Below are 26,174 nucleotides of genomic sequence, written 5' to 3' on the forward strand. Positions count from 1 at the left end.
ACAAAAAATAAATAATGAAAGATCATTACTGTGTATACCTACTATCGATTCCTGCCTGTCTATACCTTCTAAAATTGTCGCTATTTAGCGTAATGAGTCGCACAAGAAATAAATGCTTTCAGACTTTGAGTGTGGTTCCAAAGCACAAAAAGTTATTATTCAATAAAAAAACAGATGGTTACACGCTGTGATCTAAAGACAATTAGCGCAAATAAATCATACAGACCCAAGGTACAGTTGTTACATACGCACGCGCTCTGGACCCAGATCCCGGCATCAATATAGAAACCTCTGTCAACAGCAAAGCAAGAAGACTGGTCTCCAGGTTTAGAGAGCCCACATATATACTCTTACAGAGCAATAGAACAGTTTGGCATGATTCCATTGGTTCTTCTTTCTGGTTCTTCTGTTACAGTACAGTTCATAGGTCAATTCATATGGACACAATCCAGCAACCAACAGCTCTTTGTGTCCAGTTTCCGGCTGCATAATAAATCTAAGCTGGTTACATTACAGAGTACATTTTAATGTTTAACTCTCTGTAGTCCATAGTTTGCTGACACATGTTGCGATCTTCTCACCAATGGTACCGGAAATCTGCAAAGACACAGTGGATAATACAACACCAAACATGGTCTGTTTACCATGTACTAAACCTTAGATATCAAATTACATTTATTTCACAACATTAATAATACTGAATAAACCTTGAATATTCCACTTTAATGCTAGGGAACCTTTTTATGTAAGTGTGCAGTGTGTAAGTATTGGGGAATTGAGAAAAGACGCTAGTTAGCATTGTGCGAATACGTGTTTGTGGAGTACGCCATGGTACGTGTTTTGCCGGGTTGATCATTTTATATGTTTTAGTGACTGTCTGTATTTATATGATGAGGACTTTTAACTTCTTTCTATTGCGTGGGAATCGCACAACGCTAAATAATAGCATCGCTGTATGTATTTATAATGGGCGAGATTCACTAAAATGGCCCTGGGTGGCCAGTCGCAAAATGGCGTCTCATTGCCATTTGCAAAATGGCGTTGTGCAGATTTAATTTTAAACCGATCCTGTCTCAGCCAATTATCCGCTTCGACACTACCAACGTGTATACATAATTTTTGGCCACCCTGTGTATATATTTTGTTATACGGTTTTAAACCTCTGGTACAATCCTTCCTATACCTTCTAATTCCTGCCTATACCTTCTCAAATTGACGCTATTTGCGTACGCAGTCATACAGTAAACTAAAAGCCTTCAGACCTTGAAAATGTGTATCCAAAGCACAAAGTATATTATTCAACCTAAAAACAGTAGGTTACACGCTGTGATCTAAAGACAATTTAGCGCAAAGAAATTATACAGACCCAAGGTGCAGTTATACATACACACGCGCACTGGGACCAGTTACCGGCATCCATAAGAAACCTCTATCAACAGCATCAGCATGAAGACTGCAGATTTAATTTATCAACCTTTTCACCGGCGCGATAACGCAATGCGATGTAATAGGCCTATGAACACCCGGCAGAAAAAAAGTGCAGAATTGGGGTTTTGGGGTGCAAACTTGCGGGGACCACCATAAACCCTTTTTACATCCCCCTTGATGCTAACTGCATAAAAAAAATGACACAAAGAACACCCCAAAAAAGCACTTTGAAAAAATAGGCAAAAAAAAATTATTGGGGTACAAATTCAAAAACTAGTGAAATAGCCTCTGGGGGGGTCTGGAAGTATGGGGGAGGTGTATTTTTGATAGCAGGTGCTTGCTGAAGGTGCGTTTTTGGCACTATTTAATGCTTGACTTTACACATTTTAAAATATGCTTGCACCCATTTTCATGTACCCCAAATTTGATGGGACTACTTATTTTCACCAAAAAAAGTTGCAAAATGCTATTCTTCACCACTTACTTGAAGACATTAATAGCGCCTATTGAGACCATTTAAAAACCCCAAATACATTCAGCACGGCTATTCGGGGGTACCCATAGTGATCCCCCATGTCAGAGCATCTTTTGAGGGGTGTCAGGCTGATTTCCCCAAAACTGGCAGAACTTATCGTGAATTTCAGTTTCGCCGGGTCCTGTTTTCGCCGATTCCAAATTGAATACGGGGATATGCGGGGACGTGTGTGATACTTTTTTGCACAGAAAAGCGGGGAAGACGGCAAAAAAGTCCGGCAACGGACCTTTCGCTCCAAACTGAATATGGCCCCAAGTCATAGGACCGGAACTTGGTCATTAAGTGAGGAATGGCTGTATATATATATATACACACCCTGATGACTAAGCCTTTCAGGCTTTGAAACATCGGCTGAATTAAAAATGCACTGACGTTGATTTATCAAGTTCAGTGGAATTCCGCCTGCTCTTTCTGGGGAAGAGAAGCCTGGTATATATATATATATATATATATATATATATATATATCACATCGGGACACTTACAAAATTGACCTCCCGGGAAGGCAGGCAATCCTCCCAGCTGCCGCCCACCCCTCCTATCCCCCCCGCAATTACCTTTGAAACCCCCGCAGCGGAGAGGCCAGTGACGTGATTCACGCTGAATCGCATCATTTTGGCTCAGCCCCCTGCTTCACAATGCCTGTAATATCGGCATTGTGTAGCGGGGCGGGGCCAAAATTATGTGTTCGTGTGGCCTCGCCCACAAATACTTGTAGTCTGGCTATCCCCGCTTCTTTGTGCTGGCCACGCCCCCTGCCATGCCGATCTGGCTGCTCCCTCTCGGAAGGGGCATCCAGAAAGTCGGCAAGCCTTATATGATTAGGTATGCCCCTTCACATTCATGAAGGGGTTAAAGACACATCTAGCAGAAAAACATTAAAACTGTCCTGGCTCCCCTTTGTTGTCATATGATCTCCCAGGAATTAATTTGTTAGGTGCCTACATGCTGCCAAATATCTGAGAAATTCTGTCCCACAACTTAATATATCATTCCCACTACATTTTTCACTTTAAACACTAGCACTAATCCTTGGAGAACTAAAGAAACGGTGTATATTCACTGCACTTTCTGTTACTGCTTCTCAGCAGTTTAGGGTTCAATGAAATAAGTTGATTTCCTCCAGCTGGGTGAGTGGTGCTATAAAAGCATTCAGCTGGTTTTCTTTTCTGTTATTAGAGGATATTGTGTGGAGAAGTATGTATGAGGGGGACAAAGCAACATGTGATTGTGCCAAACCTTTATTATTCTGTCTTGTTTCACTATTTAGGTAACAAAGATTAAAGAATCATTTTGGTTAAGCTAATGTAAGTAAAATCTAATTGTTTACTTACCTGTGACTGCGCTATCTGGAGGATTACCTGAAGTTTTGCATGTAGCTGCTGCCCTGTTCACACTTGCTAGCAACCCTGTCTGGAAATCAAATGCTGGGTTGGTATCCGTAAGGTAGTTCCTGTGAGGTGTCTTGTCCTGCACTGCACTGACCTTGCTATTATTGTTTTTGTCCCTTATTGACAAGAGTGTGTGAAGTAACAGCAGGTTTATGTTAGGAGGAGACTATTGGTAACCTGAATGCCAACCTCCAGGTGAGCCAAGCTGGCCATACACCTAAAGAATCTTTCAAACTAGTTTGCTGGTTGCTCTCAAATGGTGGTGGGCTGTTTAGACAGGTTGATTAAATTGGTTTGATCCAATTTGACTGCCTGTTTTTCGGTGTTTGGGAGCCAATGGTTGATTGCTAGCTCCCATACATTACCAGGTTTTTGCTCCAGCCAACTGGTTGGAGCAAAGATAAGCTTTAGGTGTGTGTCCAGCTTAACCATTTTGCTTGTTTAGCCACATATGCTGCTCTGGGACATGCATTCTAGGGCTACAAGTCTCCTCTTGTCAGAGGGGAACAGAACTGATACAGTTTTCTTTAAGCAAGAGTGTGGGGTGCTCCTCTGACATAAGTGAGGTGAGTGGGACCATCACCAGAAACATTTTGGGCTTTTAAAAGTTTGTGCCCTCAAACTTCTTCTAGTCCTGCTTCTGTAGATGCTTCAGTGTTAAGTAAAGTATCGCAGCATTCGCCTAAATAGAAAGGCGGTGTGTTAGTGTCATCCAGGGGAATGTGAAGTCTCTCCATCACAAACTACAGGTTGCAGTTTGCCTTACCATTTGGAGATGTGGCTCTCCAGCTTCTGTAGACTAACTTTAATTTCTCTGATTCAGACATGGAACTTGTCATCCTCATGTTTCTTTTTTCTGACTTTGTTTACAGCTTGAAACCAGAGGAAGCACCTTATGCTAAGGAGCAGTGAAAACCTATCAAGTGTAATCTGCAGTTTAGCAATTTCATCTGCTCCTTTGACTTTTCCCATACCGGTCAGTGTTTCCTTATCTGTGCCCTTCGCTCTTATTGCACCCTGTGTCCAGTGTCTCCAGTCTGCCCAATTTATCTGAGACTGTATAAAATAAATAATTCACCTTTTTCAGTGCATATTCTGAGTGTTTAATCTAATGGTATCCATACACTGCAAGTTCAGCTCAGCAGCTAGACTCCTCACTGTCTGATCTGTTGCACTTCTAGCTGTTGCTAGATAAATGATAGCTAGAAACAGGTTGCTATGGGCAACCTCACTTTAACTCTCTGGAAGGTTTGATACATGTCCCTTTTTTTTATATCTTGTTTTGATTGTCTTGTATGGTACCTCTGAAATAGGTTGAGGCTTTATGGTTATTTGAAAAATACAAATGTGGACACTTTGATCTAATTGGTGTGTGTGTATATGAAGTGATTCTTTTAAATGTGATCTATGGCAGAATTTGTTCACATTGTAAAATAACACTGGCATCGCGAAACCATATTGTCTACCCCCATGAGTGTGAAGTGTGAGCCATACTGGGCATGCACAACTTCCATTAAAGCTCCCAGTCAATGGCATTAGCCTGTTGTAGCCTATGGGCCACACTTAACTTAATTAGCCGGCAGAGGGTTCCCTCTGCACCCTGCCCGCCAATGGCGGATGCGCAGTAGCCCTGGCAGCACTCCGAGACCTCACAGAGACGGGCTCCTTTCAGAGTCCCTGCGAGTGCTGAATAAATTCCAGCGCTTTTATTGTATCTTGCAATGCAGTGCAAATGTGATCATTCATACATGGGCCCCAGAATGACTTACTGCTACTCACTAGCTACCATTAATAAATGATCCTCCACCTGTAGAGCAATTGCATAGTCCAGAGGTTCCCAAACTCAGTCCTGAAGGCTCCTCAACAGTTCAGGTTTTAGAGATCCATGGTTGAGCACAAGTGACTTAATTTAATTAGTACCTCAGTCATTTTGATCTAACCACCTGAACTCACCATGGATATCTTCGCGCACAGGTTCTCAAACTCTGTCCTCAGGACCCCAAACAGTGCATGTTTTCCATGTCTCCACACTGAATCAAGTGAAATAATTAGCTCCACCTGTAGACCTTTTTAAAATGTGTCATTGAGTAATGATTAAACATGTGCACCTGCTGGGTGACCTGCAAAACGTGAACTGTGTGGGGTCCCGAAGACCGAGTTTGAGAACCACTGTCTTAGAGGAATATTTATCAATGATCGATTTTGCAATGCGATCAGGGCATGCCAGTAACGCCCCTATCACACTGCAAAAAGCGAGCCTATTGCCCGGATGTGTCATCTGGGACATCGCAGGGACACTGCGATGTCTCAGGAGAGCTGCCAGCCAGTGCAAGGGGTGCTGCACATACAGTCCCGTGGACTGCACATCTGCCATAGGCCCGTATTCAAGTACAGGTGAAAAGTTGGCAAAGTTTCCCCTGTCTGACTTTCTGCCTCATTCACCTGTTTCAGAGGCTAAATAGTTGCGTTCGTGTAACCACTTTTCGCTTTATTCAATTCCAAAACAGGCGAAAACGGAAAGCGGGGAATGCGGAACAGGCAAAGTACTGAAAGAATTGGGGAAATCTGTCTGTACCACAGAAAATAATGCACTAATATAGGGCTATTAGTACATATCTATTGATTCCCTAATAAAACTATTTTGGGTACTTAAGTTGTGTAAATTGCCTGCTATTAGCGTCTTTGTAAATGTGGTGATTCTTAAGAGTTTTTTGGTAATTTTTTTTTTTTTTTTTTCTGATTTGTCCTTTGAGGGGCTGACCCAATAGTTCTGAGTAGTTTCCCCACATTTGCACCACAAAATAAAGATTTTGCACTTTTCACCTGCCATTCATTGGAAAAACTTTTTTGCTTATAACAATGCGTTGAGTTTCTGCTTAAGCGAAAAAGTCCTGGAATTGAATTAGGAAGTCACGGACAGGCTAAAAGCGGCAATAGGCAAAACTTTTTTTGCAGATTACGGCTTTTCGCATCTAATTGAATTCGGCCCATAGCCGGGAAGGGTTCCGGCGGATCCCTCTGACTGCTAATAGTGCGCGGTGTAGCCCATAGGCTACAGTGTCTGACCCAATCTTCAGATGGCGTTAGCTGAGGGGGCCAAAATCTGGAATGCATCGCATTCTGGATATTAGTAAATCTGGCAGCATCGCATCCCCCATAGAAACCTTATGCGGGGTGTGGCTGCCAGCGGTAATGGAGTGATCACTGCGGTTCCACAATACATACGGGGGATACTTGGTATTTGAGGTAAGCCCCTGAAAACTAGTGTTTTTGGGGATTATACCGCAAATACTCTTTGCTAAATGGGCCCGTTAAACCTGAACTGTTAGGGAGCCTTGAGGACCGCATTTGGGAACCTCTGGCGTAGCCTACTGCTTTATAATACATTTTAATGCGCTCTTTAGGAGCTAATATATTTAAGTGGAACATAACCTCGGTATGCTAGAGATTTATATATTGACTGAACATATATGCCTAAAGTATAGAAGTATATATTAATCACATGTTGCCCTCCCTGTCCCTTTTCAATACAACGTGAATGACACGAAATAATTGATTGTCATTTTGTTGTCCAGTCCTCTGTGCTTGTGTGGGGAGGGGTTTATGTCAGTGTGATGGGTGACTATGTTTAGCAGGTGAGTGCGGGTGAGCGGCCAGGTGATGCTGACTCGGGTCACTCTCTCTTCCAGAAGAGCACGTGTTGCCATGAGCCGCTGGCACTGGGACTCCAGCCCGCTGGTCGGGCACAGAGCTCTGGGCAGAAGCGGAGCGGAGATGTCGGTGGAAGACGATGTGATCAACCACATCCTGGGCTCCTGGAGACCGGCCAGCATGGTGCCACAGCCCCCTGCCCTGGTGAAGCCCGGTATGCGCTGCGAGGCGAGCAGGCTGCGGACATTCAGCGTGTGGCCCGGACCCAGCACCCTGTGCCCCCATGAGCTGGCCAGGGCCGGCTTCTTCTACCTGGGCCCCGGAGACCGGGTGCAGTGCTTCTGCTGCGGGGGAGTGCTACGGTGCTGGGAGCCCGGAGATGAGCCTCTGGCCGAGCATCACAAGTTCTTCCCATCATGTCCCTTCGTGATGGGCAGGGAGGTGGGTAACATATCCCGGGTGGAGGGCAGAGACTCTGTGGACGGACAAATCCTGGGACAACTGCAGAGGTTACCGGGGGAGGAGGAGGAGGAGGAGACCTGGCAGGCGGTCTACACCGATATGGTGGAGGAGCGGGAGAGATTGGTCACCTACCGCAACTGGCCCCAATATGCAGAGGTGACCCCTGACCAGCTGGCCCGGGCAGGCTTCTTCTACACCGGTATGTACGGACCAATGGCACGCACCCTATGTTATGCCTAATTACACCAAGCACAAATATGATGGTTTGTTTACATAAGTAACTGTATGGGCAATAACTTTTTAGTTTAAAAAAAAAAAAAGGGTGGGGGTTCAATTTTTAATTTAGATTTACACACTATTTAAGAGGGTGTAGGTAATATCTGGAATGAAAAAGACGAGGCTGAAGTTAGCTTCTTCAGTTTCCAGCTTCTTATTCTGAACATGTTATATTAAAACATTTTTTTTTTTCAAATAGAAACAATAAGCTTACATTGAATAACAAAATATGGTATCTATTACACAAATTTCAATTGTACTTTGCTTGGCCCACAAACTTTTTGGGCATGAAATAGGGTGGTAAAATGGACACAGGGACCAGATTTTCTATATTTGAATAAGTAGCTGTGTAAGGGTTAACTAGCCTTGGGCAACAAATTTGACATAGAATCCACAGAGGGGGGTCACTTACATATGACTCACTTGGAATTGGCCTTGGCCAACAAGGTTTTGTGCATGAAATAGGGCATTAAAGTGGGCACAGGCACCAATTAATACATTTGAATAAGTAGTTGTGCAAGGGTTAAAGAGCCTTGGCCAACTAATTTGACATTTGGAATCCACAGAGGGGGGGGTCACTTACATATGACCCACATGCAATCTGCCTTGCCCAACGAGGTTTTGGGCATGAATTTGGGTGGTAAAGTGGGCACAGGCACCAGATTTTCTATATTTGAATAAGTAGTTGTGAATATGATTTTATAGCATAAAATTTGGATCTCAGAACGGTCACATTTAAGATATGAATTTTGGAGACTGCAGAAAGTTTATTATTCACTAAGAATAGATAAAGGGATGTAGTGTGCATCCTGCTGTGCGGTATACCCAGAGCCGGCCCTAGGCATTATAAGCAAATGCCTAGGGGCTTCTGGAATGCCCAGGGGCATCCGACTGCTCTACTGCTGCCCTCCCCCCACCTGCCGCGGTTGGAGCTCAGCTTCGATCGGCAGCTCAGCATTTGGCCAGGTCAGAATGAGCTTCTGTACAGAAGATCATTCTGGCAGGGCCGCAACTAGGGGAGGGGCTGGAGGAGCACGTGCACCGCTGCATTGGCGCCAGTGTCCTCCAGCCCGGTGCCGCAGGGGGGCTCCAAGCCAGATGCCCGCTGAGATGTTATTACCAGCAGCCACCCGGCGCCTTCCCTGGAGCATCGCAGTAGCCGGAGGCTGGAGCTCTCTCCTGAACTCTAGCTTCCGGCTCTCCCCACGGGCACTATAAGAGAGACGTCATGATTTCTCTCCCATAGATCCGAGGAGCCGGAGCTCACTCCTGAGCTCTCTCTCCCGCAGAGAGCACTATGGGAGGAACGTCATGACGTCTCTTCCATAGTTCTGAGGAGCAGCCGGGCGGACAGGACGGCAGCGGATGCAGGAACGAGGATTAAGGTAAGTGTGTTTTTTTTTTTTTTGTATAAGCAGCACTATAGGCAGGGGCGTAGCGTGGGCGGAGCTGTGGAGGTCATGCTACGACAGAAGGTGCCATCTACGACAGAAGGCGCTGAATGGGGGTATCAATCAGACAGCAATCACTTTTTTTTAATATACCGCCGGGGATCAGTCCCGGCAGAGTGGAGACTAAACAATAGCTTAGCCGTATGCATCCCTCTTTCGTGGGTGCCTGCGGTCCTGCTTCTATGGTGCCTAATCAGTTCTCCCAGGGCCCGCCTTTCCCCCTGCACCCAATCACGATGCCCCTTTGAATGATAACCATGGGCCACACCGGACATGATCCCAGCATCAGAGTGAAGCGGGACCGCTCCGGGCGGCAGCCCCATCCTCCCAGCATCACAGTGAAACTGGACCGCTCCAGGCAGCCCCATCCTCCCAGCATCAGAGAGATGAACTGGGCCGGGACTAGAGAAGCCAACACTTCTGACTGCAGAAGCTCATGCAGCCAAACAGAAGCTGACGCCCAAGGGAGAGGCGAGCGCTCAGCACCTGCACATAGCTGTGATAGTCTGCAGCAGTGCAGACTTCAGAAGAGCTCACATTGGGAGGTGGGCCTGACCAGTGGGTATGCTTAAGTCTGAGGGAATGCTGTGGAAAGGGGTGACTCTTTAGCAGCTGTGGGGTGGGGGGCTTTCAAAATTGTGCTATGGGGCCCTAACAGTTCCAGTTACACCCCTGCTAGCATCCATTCTTTCACTGGGGGTGCAGCTCTTCCTGTGCCTATGCTACCCCCTGACTGTTCAGCTCTTGAGCACCTCTTCTCATCCTCCCTGTTTCATTCATTCTGCAGCTAATTAATTTGTATGTAGAATTCTTTCCCCTCCCTCCCCCCAGTGTGCATTCCTCTATCACCTCCCCCCTCATGTCTCTCTGACTCCTCATGATTTGTAACCTACAATTATGATGCTTTCTTTTTCCCCACTCTGACTGGGAAGCCGGCAGACGCAATGCCGACCTCCCGCTTCCCGACTGCTTAATCCTGGCAAGGGTTAAATGACAGGCGTCGAAATCCCAACGCCTGTCATTTTACCTACGCTGAGAGACCGGCGCCTGGCATCCCGATCGAAGGGATCCCAGGTGCTGCAATGGGTAATGTCTAAATCCCCTTCCCGGAGAGGACCCAGACGTCGTCAGCCAGTGTCCAGCGTCATTCCCTACCATCCAAGTGGGCATAGAGGGGGAATATGACATTGTGACGCGCATAGCGAGCCCACGAGGGGACAACTTGTTTAGCTGGCCTTAATGGGCATGAACTGCACTTCCGCTCTCATTACTATGGGGGTATTACTACTGTGTATTGGCACTACTACAGGGGCATTACTACTGTATATGGGCACTACTACAGAGGCATTATTATGGGGGTATTACTACTGTATGGGGGCATTACTATGGGGGTTTTACTACTGTATATGGGCACTATTATAGGGGCACTACTATGGGGGTATTACTACTGTATATGGGCACTACTACAGGGGCATTATTATGGGGGTATTACTACTGTATGGGGGCATTACTATGGGGGTTTTACTACTGTATATGGGCACTATTATAGGGGCACTACTATGGGGGTATTACTACTGTATATGGGCACTACTACAGGGGCATTACTATGGGAGCACTACTACAAGGGCATTACTATGGGGTATTATAGTGGGCATAGAGGGGGAATATAACATTGTGACGAGCATAGCGAGCCCACGAGGGGACAACTTGTTTAGCTGGCCTTTATGGGCATGAACTGCACTTCCGCGCTCATTACTATGGGGGTATTACTACTGTATATGGGCACTACTACAGGGGCATTATTATGGGGGTATTACTACTGTATATGGGCACTACTATGGGGGCATTATTATGGGGGTATTACTACTGTATATGGGCACTACTATGGGGGTATTACTACTGTATATGGGCACTACTACAGGGGCATTACTATGGGAGCACTACTACAAGGGCATTACTATGGGGTATTGCTACTGTATATGGGCACTACTACAGGGGCATTACTATGTACAGTACGTAGTGTGAGGGTGTGTGTGTGTGTGTATATATGTATGTGTAGGTGGCACCAGTCAAAATTTTGCCAAGGGCCGGCTCTGGGTATACCGCTGATCAATATACTGGTGCAAGAACCCCAAAGGTAAGTGTTTGGGATTAGGTTTAGGCAAAAAGGGGGGATGGTTAGGTTTACGGTGTGGGGAGAGGTAGGTTGTGGTACTTACATTATCACGTCGGGATTCTAACTGTCAAAATGCCGTTGTCTGTACTCTGGCCGTCGCCATCCCGACCGATGGGATCCCATACTCAACCCTAGAAAAATGAGGTTAAACCTCTGCACAATTACAGCTTCTTATTCAAAATGACAATATCTGGTGCCTGTGCCAGCTCTACTGCCCTATTCATGCCTAAAACCTTGTTGGGCAAGGCCAGTTGCAAGTGGGTCATATGTAAGTGCCCCCCCTCTGTGGATTCCAAGTGTCAAATTTTTTGCCCAAGGCTAGTTAACCCTTGCACAACTACAGCTACTTATTCAAATATAGAAAATCTGGTCCTTGTGCCCACTTTACCACCCTATTTCATGTCCAAAAGCTTTGTGGGCCAAGCAAAATACAATTGAAATTTGTGTAATGGATACCATATTTTGTTTATTCTTTGTAAGCTTATTGCTTCTATTTGATAAAAATGTTTTAATATAACATGTTCTGAATAAGAAGCTGGAAACTGAATAAGAAGCTAATTTCAGCCTCGTTTGAAAAAGCCAGAAATCGTATAGGATTTTTCAATGGATGTGGTCTCAATACTTTTACTATAATTTCTGGCTTTTCAATACACTTTGTGGCTTCCGTCTTTTACCATCTTTCCTTTTTTTTTTTTTTTTTCTAAGACCTCTTTTGCCAGTGATTCTTTTCTAAAGATAATGGGCCTATTTATCAAATATTTGCTGGATATTTCCCCCAAAACACCAATATTCAGGGGATACATGCAAATATGAAATATTCTCCAACTTTACCATGGAGGGACAGCAGCTGATGGCTCCATATCTGCTGTGGTCCCTTCATTTCTGACAGCAGCCCCTATGCGGGTTGCAAAGCTTATAATATACACACACCAAGCTCCAGAATGAAACTCATTCTGGAGTTTGGCCCCGCAGCTGACCCCATAAATGCGGTCACTTTACTCCTAACAAATCACAGTGACTGGCCCCTTTCAGACCCTGTCACTGCATGTGAAAGTTAATGTTTTGGGTGGCATATAATTTCTTATTGCCATGAATAGCTGCAATAAAACTATAATAATCAGGTCTGAAACTCAATGTTACAATTTTTAGTTCCATGAGCCAGTGACCCACTCTGTACAATACTATTGGGGATGCATGCACTTGTCTGAGGACATGATATAAAATTTTTAGGTGTCCATGGCCAGGCCATGTGTGGATCATGGGTCAGCCGATAAGGGCAGTACGTCTGACCCTGCACATGTAAGAACTTGCCAAAATAGGAAGTATGTTTGTGCTTGGTGGGCACATTATCTGACCTGCAGTGCAGCATATTGGCATCCACAACTTTCCTTCTTATATACCTTTTTGATTTTCAAAAAACAGTCTGACTTCTCCAATATCATTTGTTTTGCAGGGCACAGGGATAATGTGAAGTGTTTTCACTGTGATGGAGGACTGAGAAATTGGGAGCGAGGGGATGACCCCTGGAGGGAGCATGCCAAGTGGTTCCCAAGGTAAGTACAATGTTTTTGGAAGCTATACATGGTGGGATATCTAATCTGGGAGACTAAAATAAAGCTAAACTGTCTGAGGTTCTGGTGAATGTATGATGAGCAGTTATAAGTGTCATTAAGTAATCTGTGTGTTTTTATGGAGGATGGGTGTATCATCAATGTATTATACCTTTCACTATATCCGCTTATTCTGAGTCTCTTTATATTGCAGATGTGAATTCCTCATTCAGTCCATGGGGCCAGCGTACATCCGCAGTGTACAAGACACTCTGTTCAGTAGCCCAGAGAGTACAGTGAGTTAAACCTTCATAGAAACAAGCACTGAAGATCTTTATTTTTCAATCCCTTTTTAAAGACTTGTTAACAGAGAGGTCACTTTTGCAACATGGGTGTGGTGTATGTTAGGTTGACAGGTCTCATGTTAACAGTGAAAACGTTTACCATGTCTATACGGGATGTAGCAGGGATGCTGGTGCTGGAATCCCGACACTAGTCGGAATCCCAACCGCCGGCATCCCGACGACTATGTATTTGGGTTAGGCTTCGAGGGGGCAAGGGTTTGGGTACTTGGCTGCATCCTAACCCTTTCGGGATGCCGGTGTTGGAATTCTGAGCGCTGGCATCCCATACCCAACCAGTCTACACGGATGACTTATCTAATTGATAAAATGTCTACATAAGGTCCCAGGAGTCTCTTATCTCGACTCCATCGTTCGGGGTCCCAGCATCCATGTCACCAGCAGTTCCCATGCAGATATCTGATGCGCATTTCAATGGTAATTTTATTCCATAACACTTCCCTCAGTGCCTAACCCTAAACGTTTGCCTCCTATGAATGTCTACATTTCAAATGTCGTCATTTCAGAGGTCTACATTGAGAACGTGTCTGTTGACCATGTGACTGAATACAGTGCAGCATTGGAGTGGACTGAAGCATAGCATTGGGTAGATATTCTTGTAGCACAAATTTTATAGCCCAATGGCCATACAAATATAGGATATTAGGGAAGCTAACTACATCTGAATTGTAGAGCCCAGCAATTTCCACTGGCTTGCTTCAATCACATTGCTTGTTGCTATATAGGAGTGACCAATAAAACAATGTTGGGTAACTCTAAAACTGATATGCACAGTAACAAACTAATAAACTTTGTGCTGAAAGACCATTTTCATTAAAATAACTTAAAAAAACTTCCCTATACCTGTAGTACCAGCATCAGACTAGAGGAGCATTGACATTGCTGCATATGTATACAGCATAATGGGAATTGGTTGGTTCAAGGGCTGCTTAACATCGGAGATGGGTATGCAATAACAGAACTCTATGGTTATGGCAGAAGGGGAGCAAATCGCACAGAGCTTCACCACTTAAGGCTTACGTCCTGTCGTCACACAGTGGGCAGGGAGAGATCGAAATGCAGCTAGGAGCAGTATTGAGTCGAGAGATTGTAGGGACAGACAAGATAAAGGTGTTGCAACAGCACTAGTTCTATCAGGGAAGAGCAAAATCCATTCTAGAATGTGCAAATACATGGACCAAATAGAAGAGCTCCTTGTTTAGTGCAGTAAGGGAATCTGAGAAGAAGCAACAGGATGAAAGTGCAGTGGTAGAGCTGTATGTGGAGGGTAGTTGCTAAATGGCTGGCCAATTGGAGGGCTACTAATCTATATTGAAGGAAAAATAATAATAAAAAAAATATATAGATGGATATAGTTTGATAAATATTAACCATTGTTTGTACATTCGTTGTCAAATTCAAAATTCCTCTTTGTCAAGCTGTAAACTGAAATATTGCATTTGACAAGGAATGTACGAACATAATGGGTAACTTTTACCAAACTTAATATTACCTGTATATTCCTACGCAAATGGAATATTGGTACTTGGAACCTAAAGTGAACTAAACTGTTTCCTAGTACACAACTGTGGAATGCACGATGCCTCCAACTTGTCATATAATTTGCCTTCTGCTAAATTTAATAATGCAGATGATTAATTGGCACTATGGGCGGTAATTATAGCCTCGCCCCCCCCCCCCCCCTCCCCCCAGTGGTGGTGCATCCATTTCTGTATATGAAAAAATGCTCCCCAAGATTTCTTCAGCTGCAGTGGTTCTACCCATATGCTGTACTTGGCTGCTGGAGATCTAGACCAGTCGAGAATGGGATGTAGTCAGCATCTGTGTGGGATGCCGACGGGCGAAATACCGACGGCGCCTGGATCTCTGCACCAGAATCCCGACTGCCAGAATTCTGAAGGTAAGTATCTGGCATTAGTGGGACGGCTAGAGTGCAGAGTTAGGCATTTGGGGGGAGGGTTAGGTTTAAGGTGCGGGGAGGTTGGGGTAGGGGTTAGTCTTGCCTTCTATCCTTATGGATGTCGGGATTCCGACTGTCGAGATGCCGCTGTCGGTATGCTGACCAGTGGCATCCCGATCGTCGAGACTTCATACCCAACCCGCTGAGAATATTTTGATTATGGTTTCCACAGCAATAGGAATATTGTAATATACAGCAACTTTGTCTGACTAGTACACTTTTTTTACTTAAGTAAGCAACTAGCCTGTATCTTGGAGACAAAGCACCACTTTTTTTTTTTTTTTACATTTTTCTAACATTGAATTTGAAAGGTTCAAATGTCTCCTTATAATGGAGGCGCTCTAGAATAGGCATTTCAAGTTGCAAAACTCATAATTTTGTTCTCCACAGCCTGAATCTCGGCGGTCCTCTGATATGAGCAGCCCCATTGGTGAGTACATGTCTTTATTGTATCCATGCCACAAAGGCCAACCGTTTCAAGGCCAGAGCTATCTGTATAATCTGAATTTGAGATGTTGCAGTGTCTCCTAAGCTGTTTCCACTTCTGGCAATGCCGATCAGACACGTAGAGAAACTATTCTACAATTGTGTTGGGTCCTTCTGAATCTTGCACTAAACTTGTCCAGATTGGTCAATATTGGGTTTAATAGTACAATTGGTAACACTATAAATGGTATTATTGTCTCTTTTGAAAGACGCGGCTCCCTGTTTTGCTGTGTCCTTAATATAGCATTTAATATAAAATTGATCATGGATTAGATCTAGAAGTAGCTCATTTAAGGCTATAAATTGGGCAAGAATTTACAGCCCCCATAAACTTCACTCTGAATTGTGACACAACGGAACGGAATTGTCACTCTACTACAGATATCATCAAAGGCCACTTTATTAGGTATACCTTTTGTAGAACCCTTGCACCCAAACAGCCTGAATGTGTGGCATAGATCAATCATTGTGCTGGAAACAGTCCTTATAAATTCTTGTCCATGTTGACATGATCGTATCACATTTACAGGGGTATTCAATATGGGACCGAAAACATCGTTTTTGCGTTTAATATCGGAGGTATGACATCATTATCGCAGGTTTTACTTTTACACCGTATTCAATTTCAAAGACTTATTGCAGTATTGAAAAGTCTTTGCTAAAAAACGGGGATAACTTTTCACCATTGAATAGGTGTCGAAAAAAGTGTAGAATTGGGGTTTAGGGTGGAGGCTTAAAAAAAAATAGCCTGCTCCCCTGGGAATGACATTTTAAAAAAACTGTTAAAAAAAAAAAAAAAAAAAATAGGGACACCCCAAAAAATTAATTAAAAAATTGGGGTGAAAAAAAATAATTGTTTAACAATAGGGAAATAGGTTCAGGGCTATTCTGCAAGTATGCGGCAGGTGTTTTGAAGAATAGAATTATAGCGGCAGGTGCACAAATGCAGAATTTTAAAAAATTTACTTTAGGGACTTAAAAATATGCTAGTACCCATTTTCAGGTACCCCAAATTTGATGGGACCACTTTAAAAAACGAAAAAAATAACCTAATTGCTCTTCTGCAACACTTCAATGTCAGGAAAAAAACACCTGCTGCGGCTATTTAAATCCCTGACTTTCAATTAAAGGCTAAAACGGGGGTACCCATAGTGTTCCCCCATGTTTTTTACAACTTTAGGGGGGTCTTACAATTTTTTTTACCGAAAAATTTGTAACTTTACGCAAATCCAACTTTGGAGTTTCCAGTTTTCGTACAGGGATAAGCGGGAGCGCGCCCGATACTTTAACGCAGGTAAAAACTCCGATATGAAACGTTAACTTCTACAGTGAAGTTAACGTTTCATATTGAATACCCCTCTAAGACTTATTTGTATTACTGTCAACTTCCTGTCATTTGCTCTCATTAATGAGGCATTTTTGCCAATAGAACAGCCGCTTGCAGTATGTTGTGTTTTGCACACCAGTCTCTAGAACCTCTGTATAAAAATTGGAGATCAGAGATTTTTGTGGCATTTGGTGCCAGATGGAGTGTTAACAATTCCCAATGGTCCAAATCATTTGGATCACGCTTCAGACCAAATACCAGAATGGTAAGAACAACCAAACCTCTTGCTCATGTCTGCAAGCTTTTATGTATTAAGTTACTGCCACGTGATTGGCTGATTAGATATATTAACTATGTACCTAATAAAGTGACTTATGTATTTATCTTTCACAAATACACTACAGGATCAGTTGTTTTATAATGGGTTGGGAAAGTTGTCTGTTATGTTAGGAAACGGTTGGGCTAATTTCTAATATCAAATGGTACACCTCACAGCCATGTGACTGTATTAAGCCCGTATTGATTTTGGCAATAAGGACTATTTAACCTTATCCATAGTACAGATGTGTCCTGCTACATCTATGCTGCGTAAGTGAGGTGTGCGCCGCGAGCTGATACGCGCATTATATTTGCGCCCGCGACTCCATAGGATTGCATGGTGCGATCGCAGTGCGTGTTGTAGCGTACACTGCTACTGGCAATCGCATGACGCGATGCGTGTGCTCTTTTTAGAGCGTGATCGGTAAGGATGTAAGAGGACACTTCTGTAGATATAATCCTAAACAATCACTGTCTTTCAAAATTTTTGTTTCTGAGTGATTCGGGAAGCACACAAATGGCAATTGGGGTTTGTGGTGTAACTGAACTAACCCCTCCCTTGCAGATTCTATCAGTGACTGTCAGGCCTTCCTTCAGTCATCCATAGCACAGGGTGCACTGCAGATGGGGTTTGATGAAAAGTTGGTGGCCAGTCTGGTGCAGAGCAGGTTCCTGCTGGTTGGGGCCCCTTACAACTCTGTGTCTGACCTTGTCCATGATCTAGTGCAGGCAGAAGAGGAAAGAACTGCATATACCACAGGTATACATAGCCTGAGCTGCTAGCAAAGTGTTGGCCAATTGTGGATGTTGTGTAAAGGATGCAGATTTTGGAGTGCTTACATCTTAAACCTGATATTAGGTAACTGTTCACCTGAATCCATTATTGTAAAGTATAGCCATGACTTCTGACTTTGATTTGGATCTCGCTTACTTAATTGTTAGTGACTTGTGCAAAAGAGAACTTAGGCGTTGCTTGCTGAATTCTCACAATCAAACTACCTTATTAGTAATGTGTGCTACAACAGCTGAACCTCTTGATCATGTCTGCAGGCTTTCAAGCATGAAGTTACTGCATTGTGATCTGCTTATTAGATATGGGTATCAACATTGTATTTATTGCCACCGAATAGATGTGAAAATTGTGGCTGCTAGTTTCTTATATTTACAAAGTATGGCAGTTGTAGTACCTGGACAATGTTGCATCTCCAAAATCACAATACTAAATAACTCATTGCCTAGAAGTAAATGTGTGCGCTTGAATTGAAACTAGTACATTAAATGTAAATAAATCAATGTGTTTCTATACAGAGTTGACACTTTCCAGTATACTTGGAACTGCTTTTGTTCTTCTGGTAGTTGTGAAACCATCTGCTAGCATGCTGAAAACTTCAGTAATTCCCAGTTGGCGTGCCGGGATGTAGTCTGCATTCTGGCGGTTGGGATGCCAGCGGTCAGAATATTGGTGCTGGAATCCCGGCTGTAAGGGATAGGGTTAGGCTGTGGGGGAGAGGATTCTGACTGTCGAGTTGCCGCTGTCTGCATTCTGACCGCTGGGATCCTTTACCCAACCTGGCGTACCCCTTCTGTCTCTGCACAAGAAGTTGTTTTTTTTTTTCCCACTAAAATTGTACTGCATTTGATGATTATGATGATACTGTTGTCTTACAGTAAAGCCCTGTACACACTAACCCGACTTAGCAGGTGACTGACCGTCATGCTGACAGTGGCCAGTTTGGTAAACTTTATAGTTTACCAATCGGCCACTTGTGTCTGATAAGACCTCACAACTGCATGGGCATTTAAATTTGCCCACCCAGATGTGATGGTAGTGTCTGTGGTCCGTGCTGCCATTGTACAGGCAGTTGATGGGGATATATCTGCACTGGCTGTGCTGCAGGAATAACCTGATATATCTGTGAATGATCAGTAATACTGGGTTTAGGATGCGCTTCGGGGTGGTGGTGGTGTTGTGGGATATAGGGGGTTGGATGATGGAGGGGGGAAGGTGTGAGGACAAAAATCTCTGTGAATGATGTTCACAGTGCATCGGCGCACATACACCCAATGTGTATCCATCTGTATGTCTGTTGCTGCACATGTGTTGTCAAACCTGGTTGCAATGATTTTCTTCAGAACCTGTAAGAACTCCAGAAGCTCCAGTACAGAGGGCAAGTTTAGAACCACAACCCCAAAAAGAACCAGGTAATTCTAGTGTTTGTCTGCACTGTCTACTGCGTTGGCTTTCCCTAACCCAGGCTCCAGAAGCTGACTTGTAAAGTCCACATCTATTTGAATGTTGCTGTCCACATCTATTTGAATGTTGCTATATGTACAAGAGTTATGGTGCATACACACGATCAGATTTTTCCTTCAGATATGAACGATAACGATTTAAAAATCGTTCAGTCGTTCATATCTGAAGGAAAATCGTTCATATCTGACATGCCTGAACGATGGACGATCAACGATGCGCGTTCCCGTTTGTCAGATAACGATATCTGACATCTGATGGGTTTGCAGTCAGACTTGGACGATTCCATTCATTTTAATGCAGTTAAAAATCGTTCAATCGTTCAAATCGTTCAAAACTTTGGTAAAATCGTTCAAATCGTTCAGTCGTTCATCTGACAAATCTGACAAGTCTGACAAATCTGACCGTGTGTATGCTCCATTAGTGTTTGTGTAGAAGCTTAAAGTATTGAGGAACAGGGAATGCAGCATTTATTAAGTTACTTATATAGTGGCAGCACATTCCAATGCACTTTGCAATTGGGAATTTGTGCCTTGTGATCTTTCCCTAAACAGGGTTACACAATTTCCCAGTGTCACTGAAGGGCCATTGTTGTTGGTGTCACTCAAAGTTTAGTGTGTGTGGGTGTTCTTTTCTCTGTAGATTGTGAATATCTCATTACTTAGCAATGACTTCTCTTTGCAGAGTCTGCACTTAGCACAGAAGAGCAGCTCAGGCGTCTGAAGGAGGAGCGCATGTGTAAAGTCTGCATGGATAAGGATGTGTCAATGGTCTTTGTGCCATGTGGACACCTGGTAGTCTGTAAGGACTGTGCCCCTAATCTTAGACACTGTCCTATCTGCAGGGCAACAATCAGAGGCAGCGTGAGGGCATTCATGTCTTGATGATTCTGGCAGGTGAGCAAACTTTATATAACCGCAAACTTGTATGACTGCTTATATATATCTCTATCACCTGTAGCTTAAAGAAACCTACAGAGGAACATTCACAACCTGTTGTCTTTGTGCAAATGGTGGTGAATAAACATGAAGTGCTTTATGTCTAGTTGAAAAAAAAAAAAAGCGAAAAAAATTTATACACTTATAAATATCCACTAATCCAAATGGGCACGCTACCTTTGTAACGTCATCTTTACATTATGAAAACCTCCTGAAATGGGAGGACCCTTTAGGTGGCTTCCTGCAGACTGTCAACCCCTGTATTGCAATATAATGCAGTGGAACACTTTGTATATGAATGTGCCTTATACAGATCTACTATACCATGTAGTCTACTTTTCACAATGTAGATAAATGTCTGACATTTAATTTTAAGATTCCATATATTGACATCTCATCTAAAAGACGTCAATTTCAACATTGTCCTGGAGGTGCCTGTGTGATAGTGATGTCATTGGTGAAATAATAAAATGGGATGGATAAGGTGTGTGTTTAATTATGAATGTAACTGGTCAGTTGATCTGATCAGGTACATATTTGATATTACACTTTATATTGTTGGTCTGGTGTCATACACTGTTGGTTAACCACTATAGCAGGGGTTCCCAAACAGGTCATGTTTTCCAGGTCACCCAGCAGGTGGTCATTGCTCACTGACACTTGTGATTCTGTGAGGAGACCTGGAAAACATGCACTGTTTGGGGTCCTGAGGACCGAGCTGGAGAACCTGTGCACTATAGGAAAGAGTGCAGTGAGGAGCAAATACAAATATAGACACTACAAAGGACTGTAGTCTTACGGTGCATACACACGTAAAGATTTTCTGTCCAACTAGTTGATTGGTTGGAATGAAAATCTGGTAATGTATGAAAGGAAATGACTATCAGCAATTTGCTCCCAAATGGTGGAAAATGGACAATGTTTGAACATATTGTTTGGATCAAACATTTAACAAACTTGTCTGACCATTCTTGTCTGTTTTCTGGCATTTAGGAGCAAATTGCTGATCATAAGTTACTCCTATACGTTACCAGATTTTCATTCCAACCAATCAACTAGTTGGATGGTTGGACAGAATCTTTACATGTATGCACCTTTACTCCAATTTAATGTACATTAACTCTAGAACAGGTTTTTGATGGTCATACGTTTCCTCCATTCTAGAACGTCATAACTTTAATAATTGGATATTTTAGTAAAATTAATCTGAGATTAACAGGCTAAAATAAACGTTGCTGATGTTTAGACTTAACTAAAATCTCTTTACACAGGTGATCTAGGATCCTGAATGCTGCTGGCTTGATGCTTGTGACCGCAAGTAATAGTGTTCCTCTGGACAATAGCCTGGTCTAAGTCTCCAGTCTCTGCGCTTTGAGATACTGGTCTATACTGACCAACTATTAACAGTAAAAAATGAGAAGCAGAACATGTTCTTAAAAAAAAAAAAAAAAAAGTTGAGCTGGAATTAAGAATTTAATAATATATATAATGCTGTGGAATGTTTTTGCAATAAAGTTTTGTTTTACAATAAGCATCTTGTGGTTTAAGACCCCCTGCCTTTGTTAAGACTGACAGATATTATATGGTCTATCTCTCTGCATAAGACATGGGTTCAATTCTCCTTTAAATTGTGTCAGTAGTACACGTCCTCTATCCTGCTGGCTGTGGTCAAATAAAAGTGACTGTAAAATGAATAGTAGCTCACCTAGAAACAAAACTTACATTAACAAGCAATTGTACTCTGGTTGCTTTCACACTTGCTGTAATCTGGATGGGGATTGGTAACCTTTTTGTATGACATGGAGTAGTGACTAAAATGATAAGACACTTTAAAGTCCCGATGCCAGCATCCCAACTGGTTTAGTCAGGGCTTAAAGTGGTCCTGGAGAGGTGGTGGAACTAATCAACCTTCTCCCGCCACACTAATCTGACAGGCCAAAACAAGTGTGAAAACTGTTCTTTACACACATACTATTGTGTATAGCAAACCGTAAAGTCAATGGTGGGGGGCTTGGGGGCCACCTATGCCCCAGAAGCTTTTGGGGCTATGACAGTGTGAAATACATTTTAGATGTGTGGTTGTTTTTTTGTCTTTTTTTTTGCACTGCTGACATCAGTTGAAACTACAATGTTAGATCACTTAAAAAGGAAAAAAAAAGTTATAGAGCAGTGTTATTTTTCTGCCGTGGCTGAGGGTGTTGTGTTTTTTTTTGTTTTTTTCCCCTATGGGGTCCCCACAAGCTAGTCTGTCACTTGGATGCCTAATGTTTTTTTTTTGCAACCCCTATGTATTGCCTTCGCTTGATTCTTTCCTTACCTGTATTCTGGTTTCTCTGAAATGAGGGACCTCTTGAAGAAATTGCAACTAGTTCCACCTACCATGAGAGGTGACGGAACTCAGTTCCACCCTGTTCCTGCCCACTTTAACCCCTGGGTTTAGTATACCAACACCTACCGGTAAGTATCTTGCCCCTCCCTCACTGCACCCTAAACCTAACCCCACTAATTACCATCAGGATGCCAGCGCCGGGCTTTCAACTACCTTTGATCACAACACTGCTGTAATACAGAAATGAGATATTAAGGCAATTGTTCTCGTGAGCATAATGCCAGGGGGAGATTTATTGTAATGCAAGCTGGCATTGATGATGCCGGTATGCATGATTATCACTGCAAAGGACCACTCTCAGTAAGAGTGGCCCTTTGCAATGGAGGGGCTTCCGTGGGGGGTGCTGGGAGGGATCCGATCGGATCCCCTTACAGGACTGCGGAAAGAAGCCCATAGGGTTCTATGGGTAATGCCTACAGGAAGATGTTACCCACTGCAACCAAGCCCTGTAGTGGATCACATTCCGGGGCTTGGTGCATATGAGAATTGCAGTCAAACCTGTATTTTGTGGGTTTGACTGCATTTCTCAGGTTGATGCATCCTGCCCATAGCCTGTAAAATGACCACAAGAAGTTTGGTTGGTACTTTTGATAAATCACCCCCCTAGATCTGCCATAATCATTTTTCAGACCCTCTAACTTGACAAGCTTAGATAAAATGTGTCCCGCAATTATTTTCCAAGTTAAAGAGCGATTCCTGTTTGAACATGAAGCGATTTAGCTTTGCAACGGTGACTTTTTTTTTTTCTTTTTTTTTTTCTCAATGGCAAGCATAACACTCAGCCAAACCTAGCCTACAGATGCAATATGGGGGCCACTTATTCCAGTAAAGAGATGCATATAGCATAAGTATTTAACATAACTTTCATGTGGTCAACTGTACACTAATCTGACTAGATTCTGTATGACACAAACTACTGAAGATGCATGCAAATGACTATGGGCAGATTGACATCTATTCTGCAAAGTGTATTAAATGGCTGAGAATAATATAACAATCATTCTACCAAAGGGGACCTTCATGTTTAACTTGGGTTGCACTTGGTCAATGCTGCTTTATCAGCCAATTTCAGTCCATAGATGTGGTTGAATAAATCTCAATGGGATCATATTGTAAATGCAATTTAAGAAGCATTTACAGATCTTGGCAACAACAAGATGACTATAACCATAGTGGCTGTAATAAAGGGCATGCAACCAGTGCTGCTGTACAGGGCACAAAGATGAGGCATGGTTGCGGTCCTGATGGCACCAGTTTGCACAGTGGTGATCTGCTACATGGGAAAAGTGCAGGGCATGTCCTTCATTATAAGCTTAGTACCCAGCTTCTTGCTGCCAGCACTTGTTCTGTGATACCAAATGGGACTTGGGGTGCCAGAGCAGAGTACCTATGTGCCTTGCTACAGCACTGACTACACCTGATTCTGAAGCACTTGCATGATCATATATAATCTGTCTCCAATGAAATGCCAGTGGTTTTAAGATCTCTTCCTTTGTACATGCTGAAACAGAAACTACATTATGACAGAGCATGTCCTTTCATTACACTCATTACATGTGTATGCACTGTTAGTCTATCTGTAAATTATGTGGCCCCACCTGGACACTGTAATAGAATCACTGCAGTGAATCACTCAGAGGGGCTGTATTCCTTTTATTACAAACTGCTGTAGGCTACATCTTCCATTGTTCTCACAAAAATGCCATTTCCAGCAACTATTATTAAAGAGATGTTTCTAAATGCTGCTCATTTTGTAATTTTATTTTTTTTAAGATTTATTAATTAACATTTGTTGTCCACTGGGCTCTAAAAACAGCTACAGATGGGGAACAATATTGTTTTAGGAGGATACCTGTTCTACTTGATGGCTGCAAGGATGCAGAGAAGGACAGGGAATCACAAAATGGTTCGAATGTAGGCAGAAAAAACTATGGAAGTAGAACTGTGTATTAGAGTCTGTTCCGCAAGCCAAAGTTCTGTATCAGTCAAAGCTACCTGGCTGTAATACAACATTCTTTGTCTCTTTGCTGCGAGTCGATGATTCTAATTCTTCACTGCATGTTCGCAAGTCCCAGCTCTCCACACAGATTGGGGTGATGCTTCAGTTCTGTGTCACCTGTTACCTTTACATGTGATCTGCTGACACTCCATGTCACTGGCACAAGTGTACACTGTTTAGGATCTACTTCCTTTAGTTGGCACCTTTAGGTCTCACTTACGCCGGCCTGTAGTAAATGGAAAGATGGGCAGGAGGAGATTAAAAGCATTGTGTGCAACTTGCTGTACAATGTCTAATGAAAATTTTAGTTTAACATTCAGAAAGTGGTTTACACAATGAGCCAAACAGCCATGGTTGTGCCATTTATGCTTGGAGTCGGCAATTTGTTCTGTGTCATTATGTAGTCCCAAGCTCCTAAAAGTGTCTTTGCACCTAAGCCAAAAGACAAATTACCCCCTGTCCAATTTGAAGATCTTGAGTAATAGTAATGTTTTAATAACATTTTCTCAGTTAAGCCAACTGGATAATCTAGAAATGGTTGGAATCTTGCTCTATGAAGCATGAGAAGTATTGCTACTCAGTGCTGGACTTTCACTTGCAATGTGTGCAAGGCAGGTTGTTCTTTATGAGTTTATAGGAAAAAATACTACTAAGTGGACTAGTTTTAGCCCATTTTGAGCTTAGCCGTTGGCTTATTACAAATTGTTGAAATTCAGATTAGCAATATATTTAAATAAAAAATAATAATTTATTGGGAAAATTGAGGTCATGAAACTGAAATTACCATTACGTGCGCTGGCCTCTTCAATACCAATGACATGCAGTGAGGTAAATGGCTGGCGAGGCACTGGCTAGATTTACTCATACATATATGAACTTGAGGGTTCTTGTGGGCATTATACAAAGGTGCAGCAGTACATAGTGCTGGCAATTTGGTAAGTTTTGATCAGGGATGTGCGGAAAAGGTAGACAGGGGAGGCAGTGCCTCACCTGCCATACACATTTTACTTTACTTTTGGCACTAAAAATTATTACAAAAAAATATATATATTTTTAATTTTTTCTTTTTTTTTTTATAGTAAAAACTGTGGAGTATAGCTAAGTATGACAGGAAAGGCTCTGCCTCACCTGACCGCACGTCACTGCTCAATACCTCCTCAGGAGAAATGAGCTTCAGACCATATTATACAACATGCACTCTTAAGGGCCAAAGGAGCATGGAAAA

The 26,174-nt window shown here is 43.0% G+C and overlaps 3 protein-coding genes across 13 annotated transcripts in view; 1 reads left to right on the plus strand and 2 right to left on the minus strand.

Moving 5' to 3' along the window:
* Window positions 1-5,374, minus strand: part of LOC148540716 (uncharacterized) — a 62,027-nt gene extending 56,653 nt beyond the window's left edge. For 2 of the 5 annotated variants that reach the window (XM_088442835.1, XM_088442834.1), the window contains exon 1: window positions 5,161-5,197. In XM_088442835.1, the coding sequence (XP_088298961.1) occupies window positions 5,161-5,177 (17 nt within the window). In that variant the 5' untranslated portion in view covers window positions 5,178-5,197. Of the gene's footprint in view, window positions 1-3,296; window positions 3,623-5,160; window positions 5,198-5,306 lie in introns of those variants that run through there. The other 3 variants (XM_088442839.1, XM_088442838.1, XM_088442836.1) reach the window with 2 other exon arrangements.
* BIRC7 (baculoviral IAP repeat containing 7) lies at window positions 3,142-22,092 on the plus strand. Of its 6 annotated transcripts, none has more exons than XM_088442832.1 (10): window positions 3,142-3,159; window positions 4,226-4,329; window positions 7,043-7,665; window positions 12,823-12,922; window positions 13,134-13,215; window positions 15,632-15,671; window positions 17,938-18,132; window positions 19,506-19,574; window positions 20,308-20,519; window positions 21,833-22,092. In XM_088442832.1, the coding sequence occupies exons 3-9, from the start codon at window positions 7,059-7,061 to the stop codon at window positions 20,505-20,507; spliced, it is 1,293 nt and encodes a 430-aa protein (XP_088298958.1). In that variant the 5' UTR covers window positions 3,142-3,159; window positions 4,226-4,329; window positions 7,043-7,058; the 3' UTR covers window positions 20,508-20,519; window positions 21,833-22,092. The 6 variants fall into 6 exon arrangements, with proteins under 6 accessions (XP_088298958.1, XP_088298954.1, XP_088298959.1 ...); XM_088442828.1 differs by having other exon boundaries at window positions 3,143-3,232; XM_088442829.1 differs by lacking the exon at window positions 3,142-3,159 and adding an exon at window positions 3,180-3,269.
* A 2,493-nt stretch (window positions 22,093-24,585) lies between these two features.
* The window catches only part of NKAIN4 (sodium/potassium transporting ATPase interacting 4), a 63,360-nt gene continuing 61,771 nt past the window's right edge, over window positions 24,586-26,174 (minus strand). For both annotated transcript variants that reach the window (XM_088482990.1, XM_088482981.1), the window contains one exon: window positions 24,586-25,175. In XM_088482990.1, the coding sequence (XP_088339116.1) occupies window positions 25,162-25,175 (14 nt within the window). In that variant the 3' untranslated portion in view covers window positions 24,586-25,161. The remainder of the gene's footprint in view (window positions 25,176-26,174) is intronic.

Source organism: Taudactylus pleione, unplaced genomic scaffold (genome assembly GCF_031769625.1).
Source record: "Taudactylus pleione unplaced genomic scaffold, aTauple2 ptg000018l, whole genome shotgun sequence".
NCBI classification, from domain to species: domain Eukaryota; kingdom Metazoa; phylum Chordata; class Amphibia; order Anura; family Myobatrachidae; genus Taudactylus; species Taudactylus pleione.

What these genes read in the sequence shown, in the direction of transcription:
- BIRC7 (XM_088442832.1), top strand. Translation starts at nt 7,059, where the DNA reads ATGAGCCGCTGGCACTGGGACTCCAGCCCGCTGGTCGGGCACAGAGCT. An exon ending in GGCAGGCTTCTTCTACACCG is followed by an intron (nt 7,666 to 12,822) that starts GTATGTACGGAC and finishes TTTGTTTTGCAG; the next exon opens with GGCACAGGGATAATGTGAAG. An exon ending in CATGCCAAGTGGTTCCCAAG is followed by an intron (nt 12,923 to 13,133) that starts GTAAGTACAATG and finishes TTTATATTGCAG; the next exon opens with ATGTGAATTCCTCATTCAGT.